Genomic DNA, 17,052 nt, shown 5'->3' on the forward strand with positions numbered 1-17,052 from the left:
GAACAGGCAGTCATGACATGAAGGTTAACACTTGCACCACACTTCCAACCTCACATAGACATACTAAACCAGTACTGGCAAAAAATACACATAAATACACAAAATCATACTCGGAGGCTCTAAATAAAAACCTGCAAAAGCATGACAGACCTCCAAAGCAGACACCCAAAAAAACCTGCACCTCCCGTCACAAAAAAGACAACACATAAAACACAAAATCAGTGTGCCGCGCAATCACAGCCCTTAAGGTGAAATAACATACCTAACACACTTAGTAATAGGCGACTCTATAGTCAGGCAGACTGATGTCCCACTCACTAGGCTGGACAAGGAGAAGGTTACTGTTAGCTGCCTGTTGGGAGCCAGAATTCACCACATAACACAAGCACTCCGGTCACTCCAGAACAAGTACAAATATGACTCTGTCATTGTTCATGTTGGTGTGAATGACCTGAGATGTACCTCTCTGGACTACATGAAGAGACATGGAAGGGCTCTCTGATCATGTAGCCCAGACGGGTATGACCCTGACCCTGAGTAGCATCCTGCCATCACCAAGAATGATACCGCAGTATAAAGAAAAAATGATCAATTTCAACAATTGGCTATGCTTCTGATGTCATTGAAAGGGGATCCGGTATCTGTCAGCCTGGGATGACATGCTCGACAAGTCTCATTGCTTCGCAAGAGACTGCTTGCACCTGTCACCCCTAGGTTTCGAAAGCTGGCCAAGGCTCTTGCTGCCCCCATAGTGCCTTTTTAGGCAAGGCTCAAAAGTCAAACCCACCTCCGTAAACAGCACAAATAAAAAATGAGGGTTATGCTACTCAACGCCAGGAGTTTAAATCTCAAAATATACGCTCTTGAAGCACTCCTCAGTATGGAGAACGTCGACATCTGTGCAGTAACTGAAACTTGGTCCAAGGCTCCACAGAGCACCCCAGCACTACCGGGCTACAACTCATACCACACATTTCGGCCACAGAACACAGACCGAAACACAAAAGGAGGGGGTGTATCCATATTCATCCTGGATACCTACACTTCCAGGTTAGTGGCGCAGCACGATACCTCTGGGATCATCCATGTGCAACTAACATCAGGCAAATCTGCAGTGCAAATTGTGGCCTGCTACAGATCACCCTCCATGACCCATGACCACCACTCCGCCTTTCTGGAGACACTGGAAAACATGAAGGTCCTACCAAACACCCTGATATTGGGCGATTTCAATTACCCTACCGTTAACTGGGAAAACTACTCAAGTACAAACTCCCAGGTCCAGCGCTTCCTGGAATTTAGCAACGCAAATGCTCTGGATCAGCTGGTAAACTCCCCTACCAGAGGTGAAAACATATTAGACCTGGTCATCACCAACATGGGCAACAGGTGTTCCACACCGGAGGTCACCCCGTCACTGGTTTGATCAGACCATAAACTAATCGCTGTGGATGTCCACACCACACCACCACCTTCAATCAAGGAAACCACAGTGAAAAACTTTTCTATAGCAAACTTCACCTTACTTAAGATAGAGGTGGTAAGTTTCACAGCCCCCACGCTAAAGGATAACAGCGTCCAAGATGCAGGAACCTTTACAAATGCACTCTATGAGCACCTACAAGGATGCATGGATCATGCCATCCCTAGCAAAACCAAGATTCACTCCCCTAAGAGAAGAAAACCAGACTGGTAGACCCTTGCCATAAACAGGCTATACAACAGAAGGAGGAAACTAGTTCAGAAAAAAGCAAACCCCAAGAAGGAAAGACATCTCTGATCAATATCTGTAAGAAACTAAGGTCCCTCATAAAATCCTCCAAGGCTAACTTCGAAAGAGAAATAGCCAAGGATTCGAAAGATAACAACAAAGCCTTCTTTAGCTATGTCAAGAATCTAAGTGGCAACTCGCAGATATGCTCTGAGCTAGTGCAAAATAGCACAAAATATACTGAACCCACTGATATTGCCAACATCCTGGCAGATAGATTCAGTGCAAACTTCACCCCCCTCTCACCCCCAAAAGGGCCCACAACAATACTGGAAAAGTGTAGTGTCCCAGAAATCACAGACACACAGTTGAAAACATCCCTTTTAAAAGCCAAAAGCACAGCATCAGTGGGACCAGATGGTGTCCCAGGCTGCGTCTTGCACGAGCTACAGAACGAACTAACCCCCCACCTAAACACACTGTTCAACCTCAGCCTCTCCACAGGCTACGTGCCCATAGAGTGGCGCACAGCAACGGTTATTTTGCTCCACAAAGGAGGGGCCACAACTGACCCTGGTAACTATCGCCCCATAAGCCTGACTACCCTGGTCTGCAAGGCTATGGAGCGCATCATCATGAAACTCATTAACAAAGACATTGGGAACCTCCAAACACTTGACCCGACCCAGTTCGGCTTTAAGGGCAGATCGTGCCTACTAAACCTGGTTGACTTCTTCGAGACAGTCACCAAGGCTATAGATGAGGGGAAGGTAGTTCACACAGCCTACCTTGACCTCGCCAAGGCTTTTGACACCATTCTCCACTCGGGAATTATAGAAAAACTCACCAGTCTGAACATAAACCCCTACGTCACAAGATGGGTTGCCAACTGTCTTACAGACAGAACTCGCACGGTAAGAATAGCGGGCTCCAGGTCTGACTCTAAACCAGTCACAAGTGGTATCCCACAAGGCTCGGTCCTAGGACCCCTACTATTCGGCATATACTTCTCAGAAGTACAGGCAAACACAGGAGGACTGTGGCTAACCAAGTTCGTTGATGACTGCAAACTGGGAGCCATAATTGACTCTCCGGCTGACAAGTATATTCTCCAAAAGGGCCTTACTGAGACGGACACCTGGTGTCAAAGTCATGATCTCAAGCTAAATGCCAAAAAATGCATAGTCATCCTGTTTGGGGAAAAACAAAACACCCATGAATTACCACATAGGTGGCAGTCCCCTTAATACAGAAGAGGTAATAAGAGATCTGGGGACCCAGGTAGATAGTAATCTCTCCTTTGACAATCATATTGCCAAAGTAGTTAGGAAATCCTTCTTTGTAGCCCATCCAATTACTAAAGGGTTTGCATCTAGAAATAAAGAGGTTATAGTGCCCCTCTACTCGTCACTCATCAGACCCATCATAGAGTACAATGCCCCATGTGGGATGTACCTCACAAGACACTTCCAACAGCTGAAAAGACTGCAAAAGTACCTCACCAAGAGGATTACTGGCCTCAAACATATGTCCTATGCAGCCCGACTGGAAAAACTCCAGCTGTACTCAGTCGCATATCGCTTACTCAGAGGTGATCTCTGCTTGACTTACAAAGCCATGTCCAACTCAGACTTGATGGACATGCTCCACCTAAAGAAATCCAAGTCACTGCGAGCCACTAGCTCTAATGAGCTAAACCTCGCCGCAACAATAAATAGAACATGCTGGAGGGATAGATTTCTGTCACAGAGACTCCCCATGCTTTGGAACAAAATTCCTAACTACATTAGGCAGAGGCCCTCACTAACACTCTTCAAGAGAAGCCTTGACGAGTGGTTGGGTAACAGAAAATACACTCCTGGGATCACTTCATTGGCTGTTTTTGACAGAGGCTCAGTTAATTAATCAATGGGGCGTTGAAAGCCGACACACTCTGGCTAGGCTTATAAATGCCCTCGGGCAGATAGCCTAGTACCTGTCTATGAACCTGTTGATATTCCGAATGGCTTGTGAATTTCTAGTTGCCATTACTAATCGCTGTGGTCTTTCAGAAGATGCATTTAGAAAAGACAATTGTATTGAAACTGCTGTAGAATGGCCATGCCACCAAAGGTTTTCCATGTTGGCAGTAGTGTCATAAGGGGATCCCTGGGAATTCCATAGATCCTAGCTGTGTTATATGAGCACCCATTAGATATGTAAAAGCATAGATTATTAAAGAAGAGATACTGTTTGTATGTAAAGACGCAAATGTTGTGCATAAGTCAGCATGAGTCTTTTTTAAGGGGATCCGGCTACATATTCTAGGAGGTCATTTAGTTTCTCTTTTCTCTTCCTAAAAAGTGAAGGAGCAGAAAAGGAAAAATATACTGTCCTAACTTATATTTGGTGAAAGCTTTTTCTCCAAGAGCATACTCAGACATGCTCACTTTTCTCATTGTGGCAGCTCTGTCTCTGAGATGCAAGTAGTAAGGCCATGAGCTCTCTCACAGTTACTGTAAGAGCTTCAGCAGTCATAAAATCAACAAAGTTCACTAGAACATCTTCAGCGAGAATACTTTGGGAAGCTCCTCTCTGCTGTCCGTGACTCTGTATTCCTGATTTTGCACTATGGAAGAGTGTTCTTGCAGATAGTTGTTACTCAGCCTGAGGATTGCAGCTAGGTAACAGAAAATCAGCCAGCTAGCCCTTAGAATGATCTCTCACAGACTAGTGATGGTAAAGCAGCTGCACAGTATGTAAAATGCTCACATTTATTACGTTATTGAGGCAGTAATGACTGCATAGTTTGCCTAGCTGTAGAACATTTTGTTTTTGTTCAGTGTTATCTCATAAAACCAAATGCATTTTCTCAGTGGTAAGGTCTTTGCTTCATTTTCCATGGTTTAGGGTTCAATCCCAACTTCCATTCAGTGTCTGTGTTGGGGTTTACTTGTTGTTGTAGTTTACGTGTTGTTTTAGTGTCTGTAATATTTTTTTTCTCATCTTACTTCCTGAAAACTTTTGCTTTGCCTATGCAGACAAAGATTTGATTGTTTGAAAAAGTGTTATTGCCATTGATTGCGAGCACAGCAGACCTGAAGCCTGCCTTCGGAGAGCAAAACAAACATTTTTGTGGGGGAGGGGCAAGTTCCCATGTCCCCTGACTTGAGTATATTTATTCTGTGGTTGCATATTGGAGGTGGGTGGTAACAAACTCCCCAAAACAGAGTATAGTAGCTGCATACAAACGCAAGTCTGTTGTTTCTGCCCATTATTGATAGAAACAACGATGAAAAGTAAATTTGACCAGCTATGATCACCTAGCTAGAACCTAAACAGCTAGTTGCTCTTTTCATGTAGAGTAAACAAAACACGTTGACTACATTCAATTTTTCACATGCATTAAATATTTATTCTTGCTTTTGTGGCCGTGTTTGACTTTTGTGAGTGAAGATGTTCAGTGGACCAGCCTAAGTAACCTAGTTAACAAGTTATTGATCCGTTACCTCAACTGGTTTAAAAAAAAAAAAAAAAAAAAGGTAGATAATTTTATATGGCACTTGCATACTGTATAGAGGTGTTTGTGTATATAAGTATACATTCCTATTTTGTCATCTTGTAAGAAGTTATGTTTTGCATTGTTTTGTTTAATTATACACTGTGTAGTTATTTAATTCTACGTTCTGCTCAGTGCTGACTGAATTTTTCCAGTTTGTAGCTGAGAATCAAAGGCACTAACTTACACTGTACACGTGCCTGCTTAGTAATTTAGTTTGTTCACATTACTAGCTGTAATGGCTCACTACTTTCCAAGATGCCCACTGTTCTACATAAAGGCAGTGTTGCATTACTAGCTGTAATGGTTCACTACTTTCCAAGATGCCCACTGTTCTACATAAAGGCAGTGTTGCTGCGTGAAGTCTGATTTTTATTATTTTTTCTTTTAGGAAATTACTTTGCCAGTCATTTCTTCATGGGAGGTGAAAAGTTCGACACCCCTCATCCTGAGGGATATCTTTTTGGGGAGAACATGGATTTGAACTTTTTGGGGAACAGACCCGTTCAGGCAAGTACCTTAAAGTGAGCAAAAAAATTAATTATTGCACTGAATAGAAGCAGTGGAAAAAATGTTTCCAGGTGTTAGTTTGTTTCCATGCATTTTAAGTAAGTGCACTTGGCAGCAGCACCTGACCCATTAAAAAGAAACATGATTACACTGCTTGAAATTCACTGCTAGCATAAATGAGATGGTTGCTTACTGTCCTTTGCCTTATGTTATTTAGATGTTTTACTTTACTCCCTATAGAGACTGTTAAGGCTGACCAGTAAAGAGATTCATAGTAAAGCACAAAAATTGTTTTATTTATAAACCGGATCTATTCTAGGTATGTGTTGTGCTGTCACAACCCCCTCCTAACCTGCTGTTTCCTCTTTTGTTTTTATTTTTGGCAGATGTAATAAGATTAGTTATTTATCTTACAGTTTACAGAATCACGTTTTTTTTTCTCCATTTGTATGTTCTTCAGAAACTCACCGTTTTACTTATGACATCAGGCCTAACGTTAGAAAGACAAGTTGTAGAAACCTGCTGCCTGTAGTTCATATACTAAGGATGTTTTTAAATAAGTCCTGCTATCCTCTGATAGCTAAGTCTGTCGTGTAACTGAGAAATAATTTGGGAAGACTGCATGTGACATAGTTCTTTGGTAGTAAATAATGATTTACTTTTTTTTTTCACTTAGATTTATGTGTTAACCTATAGACATTTTAACTTTAGCTATTATGAATCTGGTATATATTGCTTTGCTTTTACAGTAGTGAATTGACTGTTGAAGACAGAGTAGTTGTAGATATATTTGTCACTGGATAGGGCTGCCAAGTATGAGCAACTGTTAACACTGTTATCAACTATTAAATAAAATCGAAAGTTTGCCAGCTTTTAAACAGTCCAAGTGTATGCAGTTTCAAAAAGTTTGCAGCTGAGGGCATGTAAGATTCATAACTTTTTACAGATGATTATACTTTTGGGTATTTCCTTATTGGAAGTTTATCTGAATGCTGAAACTAGAAAAGCTACTGGTTTTAATTTTGAGTGCTGAGAAGTACTAAAAGACTGCTCATTAATTTTATTTTTTCCGTTTTATACCTATAAACGTTAGAGATCCCAAAATTTCTGAAGGTGTGTTGATTACATAGTAATTCAAATGTATAACTTAATTTACCAACTAGTGTTTTAGTTTAATGTGTAACCCCTGCATGAGCCTTACAATACTTTTATGGACAGTGCCTACTCATAGCCAACAAAAGTAAAAGAAAATTTGCTTGTGTCAGTAAATCTGCTTGTTAAGCATCAGACAAAAGTATCAGACATGCTTAGATTTGAGTGGTATCTAAAGCCATGGAAATTTATTTATTTCAGTTTGGTGACCAGGGAGGTCCACTGGGCTCAAGAGCCCATTTTCAGTGGAGGCCCGGGGAGAAAAGCTCCATAGTACAATGTTACATCACATAATGAAATACAAATAAAAATACAAAAGCTAAAAATACAAAGAAAAATTATATGAAATTACAGTCAAAATAGGTGGAAATTCCACAAACAGCTGGTAAAATGCAGTCAAGTATGAAGTCATTCAAAATTAAGCAACTAAGAAGTTAAAGAAAATTGTCCTGGAGGACAAGAGGTAATAAAGTATAAGGTTGGATGTAGATATATTAGTTACATTAACAATGTATGGCTATGAGGGAAATTAGAAAGGTATGGGGTTTAGCCAGGAGAGAAGGAAGAGGGGAGCTTGGGAGGTATAGAATGAAGAGTGCAGTTACATTTTCTGTGGACTATGCAGGTAGGAGTGGAATTGTGTTTTGAAAAAGTGTAAGTTGTCACAGGTCCTCAGAGTAGAGGGCAGGGCATTCCATTTTTTAGCTAGGGAAAAGGAAAGTAGAAGCTGACCAGCTGGGCACTTGGGTTTGTGGACGGAAATAAGGTTTTGGTGAAAAGATCTAAGGGGTCTGGGGGGTATATGGTTGAAGAATATTGGATAGTGCGGGGCAGCTGGTAGGTTGAAATATTAGTTTGTGGGCTGAGACAATTTGGAGGTAGTCTAGTTGATTAGGGAGTTCAAGCCAATTTAAAGTTTGTAGGGAGGTGCAGTGATGAGAGAGGGAATTTGCCTTGGCGGCGAATTTGGAGATTTTATTGTAGCATACTTCCAGTTTGGAGGTTAGGGTGGAAGATAGATTAGTAAGCAGAGGAGCACCATATAGAAGAGATGGGAGGGGATATGTAGTGGCCAAGGTATGTCTAGTAGAGGGGGAGAGGAATTGATTGTTTCTGTACAGTAGGCCAAGTTTTATGTGTGTGTTCTTGATGTTAAGTTGGATGTGGGTGTTGAATTTTAAGTGTTCATCGATGGTGACCCCTAGGAGTTTGGCGGAGGGAACTATGTCAATGATGGAGTTGTTAAGGCTTGTGATTTGAAATGAGTTTTTTTCAGTGGGGGTGGATTTAGAGTGAGTGAACAGAAGAATCTTAGTTTTGTTAGCGTTAAGTGAGAGGTGGTTTTGGTGCATCCATTTTTCAGTGGTTGAGAAAGCGGTTTGAGTTAGAGACTTGAGTTCTGTAAGGTTGGAGGCATAGCAGATCAAAGTTGAGTTGTCTGCGTATTGGACAATTTTGGTATTGGGAATAGCTTTGTGGAAATCGTTAATGAAGATGTTAAATAGCCGAGGGCCAAGTATGGACCCTTGGGGAACTCCTGTGAGGGTGGGAAGGAAGTTGGAGGAGGCTTGACCCCATTTCACGGCTTGGGACCTGTCTGAAAGGTAGCTGGAAAACCAGGATAGAGTTTTTGGGGAGATGTTGAGGTTAGATAGATGGTTTGGTAGATGGGAGTGGGAGATGGTATCGAAAGCTAAAGATAAATCTAATAGAACAGATGAAAACTAAGTTACCAGAGTCTCGAGGTGAATTGACAAGAGTGTAAAAAGGAGAGAAGGGCTGTGTTGGTATTATGTCCAAGGCGAAAGCCATGTTGGGTAGGACAGAGCAGCTGGTGTTCGGTTAGGAATGGCATGAGCTGCAGGTGTATGCATTTTTCAAGAATTTTAGAGATGGGTGAGAGGATGGCTATGGGGCGGAAGTTGGAGAAGTTACAGTTTTTGTCACCTTTATGGAGTGGAAGAATAAAAGCAGAGCGCCATAGTTTGGGTACATAGGACTCGAGTAGTGATCTATTTATCAGGATGCTGATAGGGAGAGCAATACTGTCAGAGGCAATTTTTAAGAAGGAGGAGGGGATGTTGTCAGGGGCATTGTTGCAAGGTTTGAGTTTGGAGAGAAGTTTTTTTATAAGGTAGGTAGATACAGGTTTAAGTTCAAAGATAGGAGTTGAGGGAGGCGAGGCGGAGGAAATTTGGGCAGAGGGGGGTGGGGGATGTTGTTGGGGAAGGTTTTGGTTAGCTCAGTAATAGTGAAGGTGGTGAAGAGGAGAGATAGAATTTCTTGGTCTTTGTCAGATTGGTCATAATCAAAATCCCCTAAATACTGTCCCTACTGAGATAGATAATTTTTTGTGTGTAAAACATGTAGGAGACAAGTTACTGCAAGTAGCAGAAGCTAAACATAGATGGTGATCAGCCTGTTTTAAGTTCACAAAACTAAATTTGTAATTTATTCTTTTCTTATTGGGTTTACTTTTAAAGAAAATGTCTTACCCCCTTTTGGGTTCTGAAAATATAAGTGTGTGAATGTGCTTTTATTACGATATAAGTATAGGAGTGTTGTTGTTTTAAATGCTATGTTTGTGCTGTTGAGTTTTGTTTGTGGAATTGTTGCTGTTCCTTAATGTTTGTAGTTGTTCCCATACTCTTACAGATACTTAAACAATTAGCATAGGATGCCATTATCTGTTAAAAAAGGAGGGTTGTCATTTATCACAGCAGGACTAGTGCTCCAAGCTTTAGGGTAAGACTTTTTTCAAGCTGCTTAGAACCATTCATTAGTTCAAAGTGTTATTTAAAGATGATCGCTCCATACACTAGACAAAACAATCCCTATTCTAAAGAATTACAGTGGATATAAAAAGTGTACACACCCCTGTTAAAATGCCAGGTTTTTGTGATGTAAAGAAATGAGACCACAATAAATCATATCAAAACTTTTCTCATCTTTAATGTGACCTGTAACCTGTACAGTTCAATTGAAAAACAAATCTTTTAGGGGAAAAATATAAAAAATAAAAAAACATACAATAAGTTGGTTGCGTAAGTGTGCACACCCTTAAACTAATACTTTGTTGAAGCACCTTTTGATTTAATTGCAGCATTCAGTCTTCTTGAGTACACACCTGCCATTAATTAAAGAGACTCTGATTAACCCCAAGTAAAGTTCAGCTGTCCTAGTAGGATTTTCCTGACGTTTACTCAGCTGCCTGCTACAGCAAAAGCCATGGTTCGCAGAGAGCTTACAAAGCATCAAAGGGATCTCATTGTTGAAAGGTATCAGTTTGGAGAATGGTACAAAAAATTTCCACAGCATTGGATATACCATGGAACAATGTGAAGACAGTCATCAAAAAGTGGAGAAAATTTGGGACAACAGTGACGTTGCAAAGAACTGGACGTCCCTCCAAAATTGATGAAAAGATAAGACAAAAACTGGTCAGGGAGACCTACAGCAACACTGAAGGAGCTGCAGGAATTTCTGGCATGTACTGGTTGTGTACTGCATGTGACAACGTCTTCTCCATATGTCTGGATTATGTGGTAGGATTGCAAGATGGAAGCCTTTTCTTACACAGAAAAAAAACATTGCATCAAGTATCCCAAAATCATGTTGGAAAATGTGTTTTGCTCTAATGAGACCAATGTTTAACTTTTTGGCCACAATTCCAAAAGGTACATTTGTTGCAAAAACAACACTTTGCATCACCAAAAAAACACCATCCCCATGGTGAAGCATGGTGGTGGCAATATCATGCTTTGGGGTTGCTTTTTTTCAGCTGGAACTGGAGCTTTAGTCAAGGTGGAGGGGAATTGGAAACAGTTCCAAATACCAGTCACTTCTGGCCCAAAACCTTCAGGCATCTGCTAGAAAGTTGAAGACGAGGAATTTCACCTTTCAGCATGACAGTGACCACAAGCATACATCCAGATCAACAAAAGAATGGCTTCACCAGAAGAAAATTAAAGTTTTGGGAATGGCCCAGGGCTGTGCACAATAGATGCCCTCGCAACCTGACAGATTTAGAGTGCTTTTGCAAGGAAGAGTGGGCAAATATTGCCAAGTCAAGATGTGCCATGCTGATAGACTCCTACCCAAGAAGACTGAATGCTGTAATTAAATCAAAAGGTGCTTCAACAAAGTTTTAGTTTAAGGGTGTGCACACTTATGCAACCACCTTATTGTACGTTTTTTATTTTTATATTTTTTTCCCCTAACAGATTTGTTTGTTTTTCAGTTGAATTGTAGAGGTTATAGGTCACATTAAAGGTGGGAAAAGTTTTGAAATGATTTGTTGTGGTCTCATTTTTTTATATCACAAAAACCTGGCACTTTAACGAGGGTGTGTACACTTTGTATGCAGTATGTACAGTGGATGTAAAATCATCTTTAAATAACATTTAGAACTAATAGTTGGCTAACTTATTTTGAATGAATGAGTTTAAACGTTTATAAAGATTGACTTTGGTAATTATGTATACTATTTATCTAAGATTTTCTGGTGTCTGGTAATGATTACCAATGAATGTGGCTATTTTTGAATTTTAACAATTAGGCAGTGCCACTTAATTTGCAGTATTGCTTGGATAAAAAAGCCAAAAGTGTGAGCCTATTGGTCATTAAAATATGTAGTGTCACTTGTCTGGTCAGGATAAAGCAGACGAACAGTTGTGGGTTCAATTTAAGCAGCGTTATTACATACAAACACAACAAGATTGAGGCTTAGTAACGTAAATTTAGATAAAGTTTTATAAACAGACTACTGCACTCATACATGTTAGAACTCTGGCTGTTCACTAAAAATGGCACTGCTGCCTGCACGCTATTTATATGCACATGCCCTCACTTTGAAAAGGTTCTTAGAGTCGCAACACACACACTGTTCTACATACTCCCTCTTTGAGAAGTAAGTCATGCACAGTAATAATGACAATAATTATTTACATGCAGTTATACAGAACTAATTACAAGTGAAACAATCATGTCCAGGTTGCTGTGTATTTTACAGTAGATCTGGAAATACAACCTGATCATGTGACATAAAAATTAGGACTAGGTTTAGCAACAGGGACAGTCTTTAATGAATGTTCAACTTCAGTCAGGAATGGGAATAGGTACTGAGACATGTCCTTCAAAAAGGAACATTGTCTGGGTTGCTCTGAAATCTAGAGTCTGTATCACAGGTAAGATGCTGCGATATCGATTTAGACAGTGAAAGAAGATGCCTGCGATTTCTTCTGTATTCTACATCCTTGGATTCTACTAAGTAAGATCTTGGCTTGGCACATACCACTTGACTAATTCGATCAAAACCTTTGCCATTTACATCCTCACTGTCTCTCCTCCTTTCAATGGATGAAGAAAACTGCTCATTTTATCATAATTGGACATCTGGAATGAACGCTTTTTGAATAGTTGGACTTTGATTGCTATGGTGTTTTCAGCATTAGGCACCAACAAACTGGAACTGATAGGGTTGTTCTGGTTTGCATAGATAGAAGTCTCTGAGCAGGTGAGCCAAGTAAATTGTCACTGGGTATATTTCTGAGATTAAGCAAATTCAAGGAAACATTGGTATTGTTACGCTTTGACCTCTGTAGTAATTGCTTTGCACTTTGTATTGCACTTTCAGCTAGCCGTTTGACTGTGGGTACTCAGGACTACTGGTAACATGGATGAAGTCCCACTCTTTTGCAAATTTCTGAAATAGCTGACTGGTAACCTGGGCACTGTTGTCAGAAATAACTTTGTGTGGACTACCGTGGACTGAGAAATGACATTTCAACTTAGTAATGACAGTACTGGACATTAGGTTAGGTAGCAGATCAATCTTGAACCAGTTTGAGTAAGAGTCTGCCAACACTAAGTAATATTGTCTATTCCACTCGAATATGTCAGTGGCTGTTGTTGACCAAGGTAGTTCAGGAATCCGGTTTAGCTGAAGTGGTTATTTTTGCAAATGCAGTTTAGTACTATTGCATACTGAACAAGATGAAAGTACTTTATCGATATATTTTGACAGAGAAGGCCAAAATACAAGTGTTCTCACCCTACTTTTGGTAACTTCAAAACTTGGGTGGCCAGAATGCAAAATCGGGATGTACTCATAAGGAAGTAGGAGCAACAACTTTAGGACCTTTGGAAATACCATTTTCCATCAACATCTCATCTCTGTAAGTAAAATAAGGTTGCACTTCTGTTGGTACACAAGATTGCTTTAACGGTCATCCATCATTGATTAAAGTAATTGAGCTTTTGCAAAATTGAATCAGTCTTTGTATGATCCCTTAGCTCATCAAGTCTTGTGGTAGAAAAATTACGCACTTCCATGACATTAAAGTCAAAATTCTCTGCATCAAGCATTTCTGTGGTATTTCTGGGTGATCTGGATAAACTATTAGCCAGATAAAGAAGTTTGCCTTTTGTATAGACCATTTTGAAGTTGTACTTTTGTAATCTGAGCATCATTCTTTGGAGTCTTGCTGGAGCTGTATGCATAGGTTTCTTTAAAATAGTGACTAGAGGTTGATGGTCAGTCTCAATCTGGATAACATGGCCATAAATATAATCCTAGAACTTTGAACATGCGAACACAATTGTAAAAAGTACCTATTCAGTCTGAGCATACTGCATCTCAGTTTGGGTAAGAGTTCTAGATGCAGAGGCTACTGATCTGCCCTCTTGAAGAATAACTGTGTGAAGGCTGCCAGCCTAGCCAGATAGAATTTTGGACATAATTTTGTCATCTGTAAATATTAATGTAAACCACATGCTTGTTGTCTTAAATAGAGAAAAACTGCTGTAAGGAAGCTAAGTCAAGCATTTTGTTACTGTCTTTGATCTTTAAAGTTGGCTCCGGCTGGTTTAGATGAAGATATTCTTTCTTTTGTTTTAACCAAGAGTTAAATTGCTAGATTTAAACATGCAAACATATTTTTATTGCTCTGCTTCCTGGCCAGCTGCAAGATAACAAAAGGAGATGTTAAGAATTGTAAGTGTAGTTTCTGTTAGCCTGGGAACCCAGGGAAGTGTGACGAATGATGTAATGGGAACCAGGAATGTGATTTTAAAAACAGAGAGAATCAGAGGGCATTAAGCATTTTTGTCTTGACCATCCAACTCATCAGCACTCTGCCTGTGTTCTTTATATAAGTTATCTTAGACTTGTGTTTTCTTTCTAGTTTCTAGCTACAGCACTCTGCCTGTGTTCTTTATATAAGTTATCTTAGACTTGTGTTTTCTTTCTAGTTTCTAGCTATTTCTAAGTGCTTTTCTGTGATGTCAGAACTGTACTACTGAATTATTTTAAGTATTTCCCTGTGATCTCTGAACTCTTGAACTAGCACTGTGTAGTAAGAAGTACTGTCTTGTGTTTTTATTATTTATTATTGAATATTTTAAAACCTTTCAACTGTGGCTGTTTTGTGTAGAGATAATTTAAGCTCTTAAGAGTACTTGCATGCCTTTGGTAAAATTGTACAAAGCCACTCCTATAGCTTTAGCCCTGGGCGATACTACCAATTGGATAATAATATTGCACAGTAATAATTGGACACCCTTTTAAGGGCCTTTGGGTAGCTGATAAATATTAGCTGGGTGGTGGCAGTGATTACTACCATATAGTCTGGGTAAAAGGGGCACAACTAGAGAACCTGTGCCAGCCTTCCCCAGAAGTGTCTGTGTGGTTGTATAAACTCTTATCTCAAAGTGTGTGTGCGTGTGTCAGCTACTTGGGCAGGGGCATGAAGCCCTGGTTGGACAGAGAGGGTGCTGGAGATTTTAGCTTGCCCAGCTGGCTGAGATCTGGACCCTGTAGCTGTGCCAGTGGGGAGTCTTATTGGGGACCAGGAGTGCAAGGGAGCGACCAACCCCGGACTGACTGATCTCTGTGTGCTGTTAGGGGAAATTGCCTTTACTGTGAGTATTTGTTATCCTTTGCTCCTATATGAGATGCCCCTCACTGGTGTTAGTGGTGACGATTGAGGCTCCTGGATTGCTGGACCAGGGCATGGGCATTGCATATTAATTGTTTGGCAGTGTTGGGATATCCACACCACATATTAATTGGTTGGCAAATACTAATTGGCTTTTAGTGGTGTGGGTAGAGTGAATTCTTGTAGCTTGTGTACAGTGAGCTTTGAATGTCTTTTGTTCTCTAAATCAGCCAAGCAGTAAATACTCTAGAGTTCAGATCACAATTATTTTATTTCTTTTGTTAGCTTAGTTAGTCAGGGTGAGCAGGCAGCATGTCAGCAGAGGAGTATGGAAAGCTGACAAGGAGCCAGCTGACGAAGATGTGCCAGACTAGGGGACTGGTGCATGGAAATCTGACTAAGGCAGATCTGATTGCAGCCTTGGTTACAGCTGCATCAGAAGACAGCAACCAGGAGGACAATCATACTGGCAGTGGAGATATAATACCCTCGGAGAATGGACAGCTCAGTCTTTCGGGAGAGGACTTAAAAAAAATCCATCTGGAGCTAAAAAGACTTGAGTTGGAGGCCAGGTGTGTGAGAATAGAAGCAACTGAGAGACTGAGGCGTCTAGAGAGTTAGGACCATGAGAGACTGCGACGTTGGCAGGCTGAGGAGAATGAGAAACTGGTACGCCTGGAAGCTGGGGAAAAAGAGAGGCAGAGGCAGCATGAGAAGGAGATGCTGACTCTTCATCAGAGTCATGGAGGTAATGGGGAAGGGAGTAACTGGATCCGAGAAGCACAACAGGCAGTAAATTTCTTCCGCAGTTTAAAGATGGGATAATTTTGATAGTTTCATTCATATGTTTGAGAGGGTATGCAGACAGTATGGGGTTGACCAAAGGCTCTGGGTATGGTTCCTGACACCCTTACTCCATGGTAAAGCTGTAACTGTTTTGTCAAAAATGTCTGACGTTGCATGTTTTAATTATACTGCTGTTAAAAAGCATTTGTTAGAATTGTTTAAGCTAACACCTGAATGTATAGGAAAATGTTTCATAAGCATAGACACAAGGCAGATGAAAGTGTGTGTAAATATGTTGCAGAACTGAGCACTTATTTCCATACGTGGGTGAGTGGATGTCAGGTCACCACTTTTGAAGGGCTGGCAGACCTTTTGGTGAGGGACAAAGCCCTTAACACTTTGCCTGGGGACATGAGGATCTGGTTAACTGATAGGCAGTGTGCTACTTCAGATGAGTTGGGGAAGAAGGGAGACCTATACCTGGCAAGCAGGGCAGCCCTGCACCGGAAAGGGACCCCAGTACTGCTCATGGATCTAAAGGAAACCATGGTGGGCAGCACAGACTGCCCCAACAGAATCTGCCAGTAGCAGGGGAAGCCACTACTCCACGTACACGTCCAGGAGCTAGGGTTAAATGTTTTGAATGCAACAAGTGAGACCATGTGGCATACAGGTGTCCATGGAGGCAAGGTGAGGGAGCCAGTAAGTGGGAAAGACAAAATGCCAATAGTAGGTTGTTTTGGGCCAACAAGGGTACCAAACTACCACCAGAGGTTTTATCCTATTGCAGTGAATTGCAAAGAAGCCATTGCCAAGAGAGACGCAGCTTCTGATATAACCATTGTAAAGCCTGCAATGGTTACAGAGAAGCACTACTTGCCTGGGCAGTCTATTCCAATCAGGGCGTTAGGAGGGATCCCATTCCAAATACCTTTGGCTAGGGTTCACCTTGACTGGGAGGGTGGAAAAGGAAACCAGCAAATAGGTGTGCTTGAGGATATACCTGCAGATGTCCTGATAGGGAATGATTTTGATAGTGCAGTACCCTGTGCTTGGATTGGTTACAAGGAGAGGGTTGAGACAGGCTCAGCTCTCAGACCCTACATTGCAAGGCCTGAGGCAAGTAGCTAGGGAGGCACCTGATTCTCAAGGAAAGGGGGGATCTGTATACTGGGACAAAGGGTTACTATACAGAGAGTGGACCCCTGAGGGAGGGCTAGAAGGTGAGAGAGTACAGCAGTTGGTAGTGCCTAGGGCCTACTGTCTGGCACTTCTAGCCATAGTACATGATATTCCCTTTGCAGATCATATGGGTATAAAACGTACAAAGTGGTGTATTATGCAGAACTTCTATTGGCCTGGAATTTCCAGAGATGTAACAAGGTGTAACAGGGTACTGCAGGACCTCTGAGCAGTGC

General features: G+C 41.1%; 1 protein-coding gene across 2 annotated transcripts in view; it reads left to right on the forward strand.

The window, feature by feature from the left end:
* MGRN1 (mahogunin ring finger 1) overlaps window positions 1–17,052 on the forward strand; it is a 578,779-nt gene that overhangs the window by 40,002 nt on the left and 521,725 nt on the right. For both annotated transcript variants that reach the window (XM_044089070.1, XM_044089069.1), the window contains exon 2: window positions 5,641–5,759. In XM_044089070.1, coding sequence (XP_043945005.1) covers window positions 5,641–5,759 — 119 coding nt within the window. The remainder of the gene's footprint in view (window positions 1–5,640; window positions 5,760–17,052) is intronic.

The sequence above is a fragment of the Protopterus annectens genome, chromosome 12.part0 (assembly GCF_019279795.1).
Source record: "Protopterus annectens isolate FY-2018-M chromosome 12.part0, PAN1.0, whole genome shotgun sequence".
In the NCBI taxonomy this organism is placed as follows: domain Eukaryota; kingdom Metazoa; phylum Chordata; order Ceratodontiformes; family Protopteridae; genus Protopterus; species Protopterus annectens.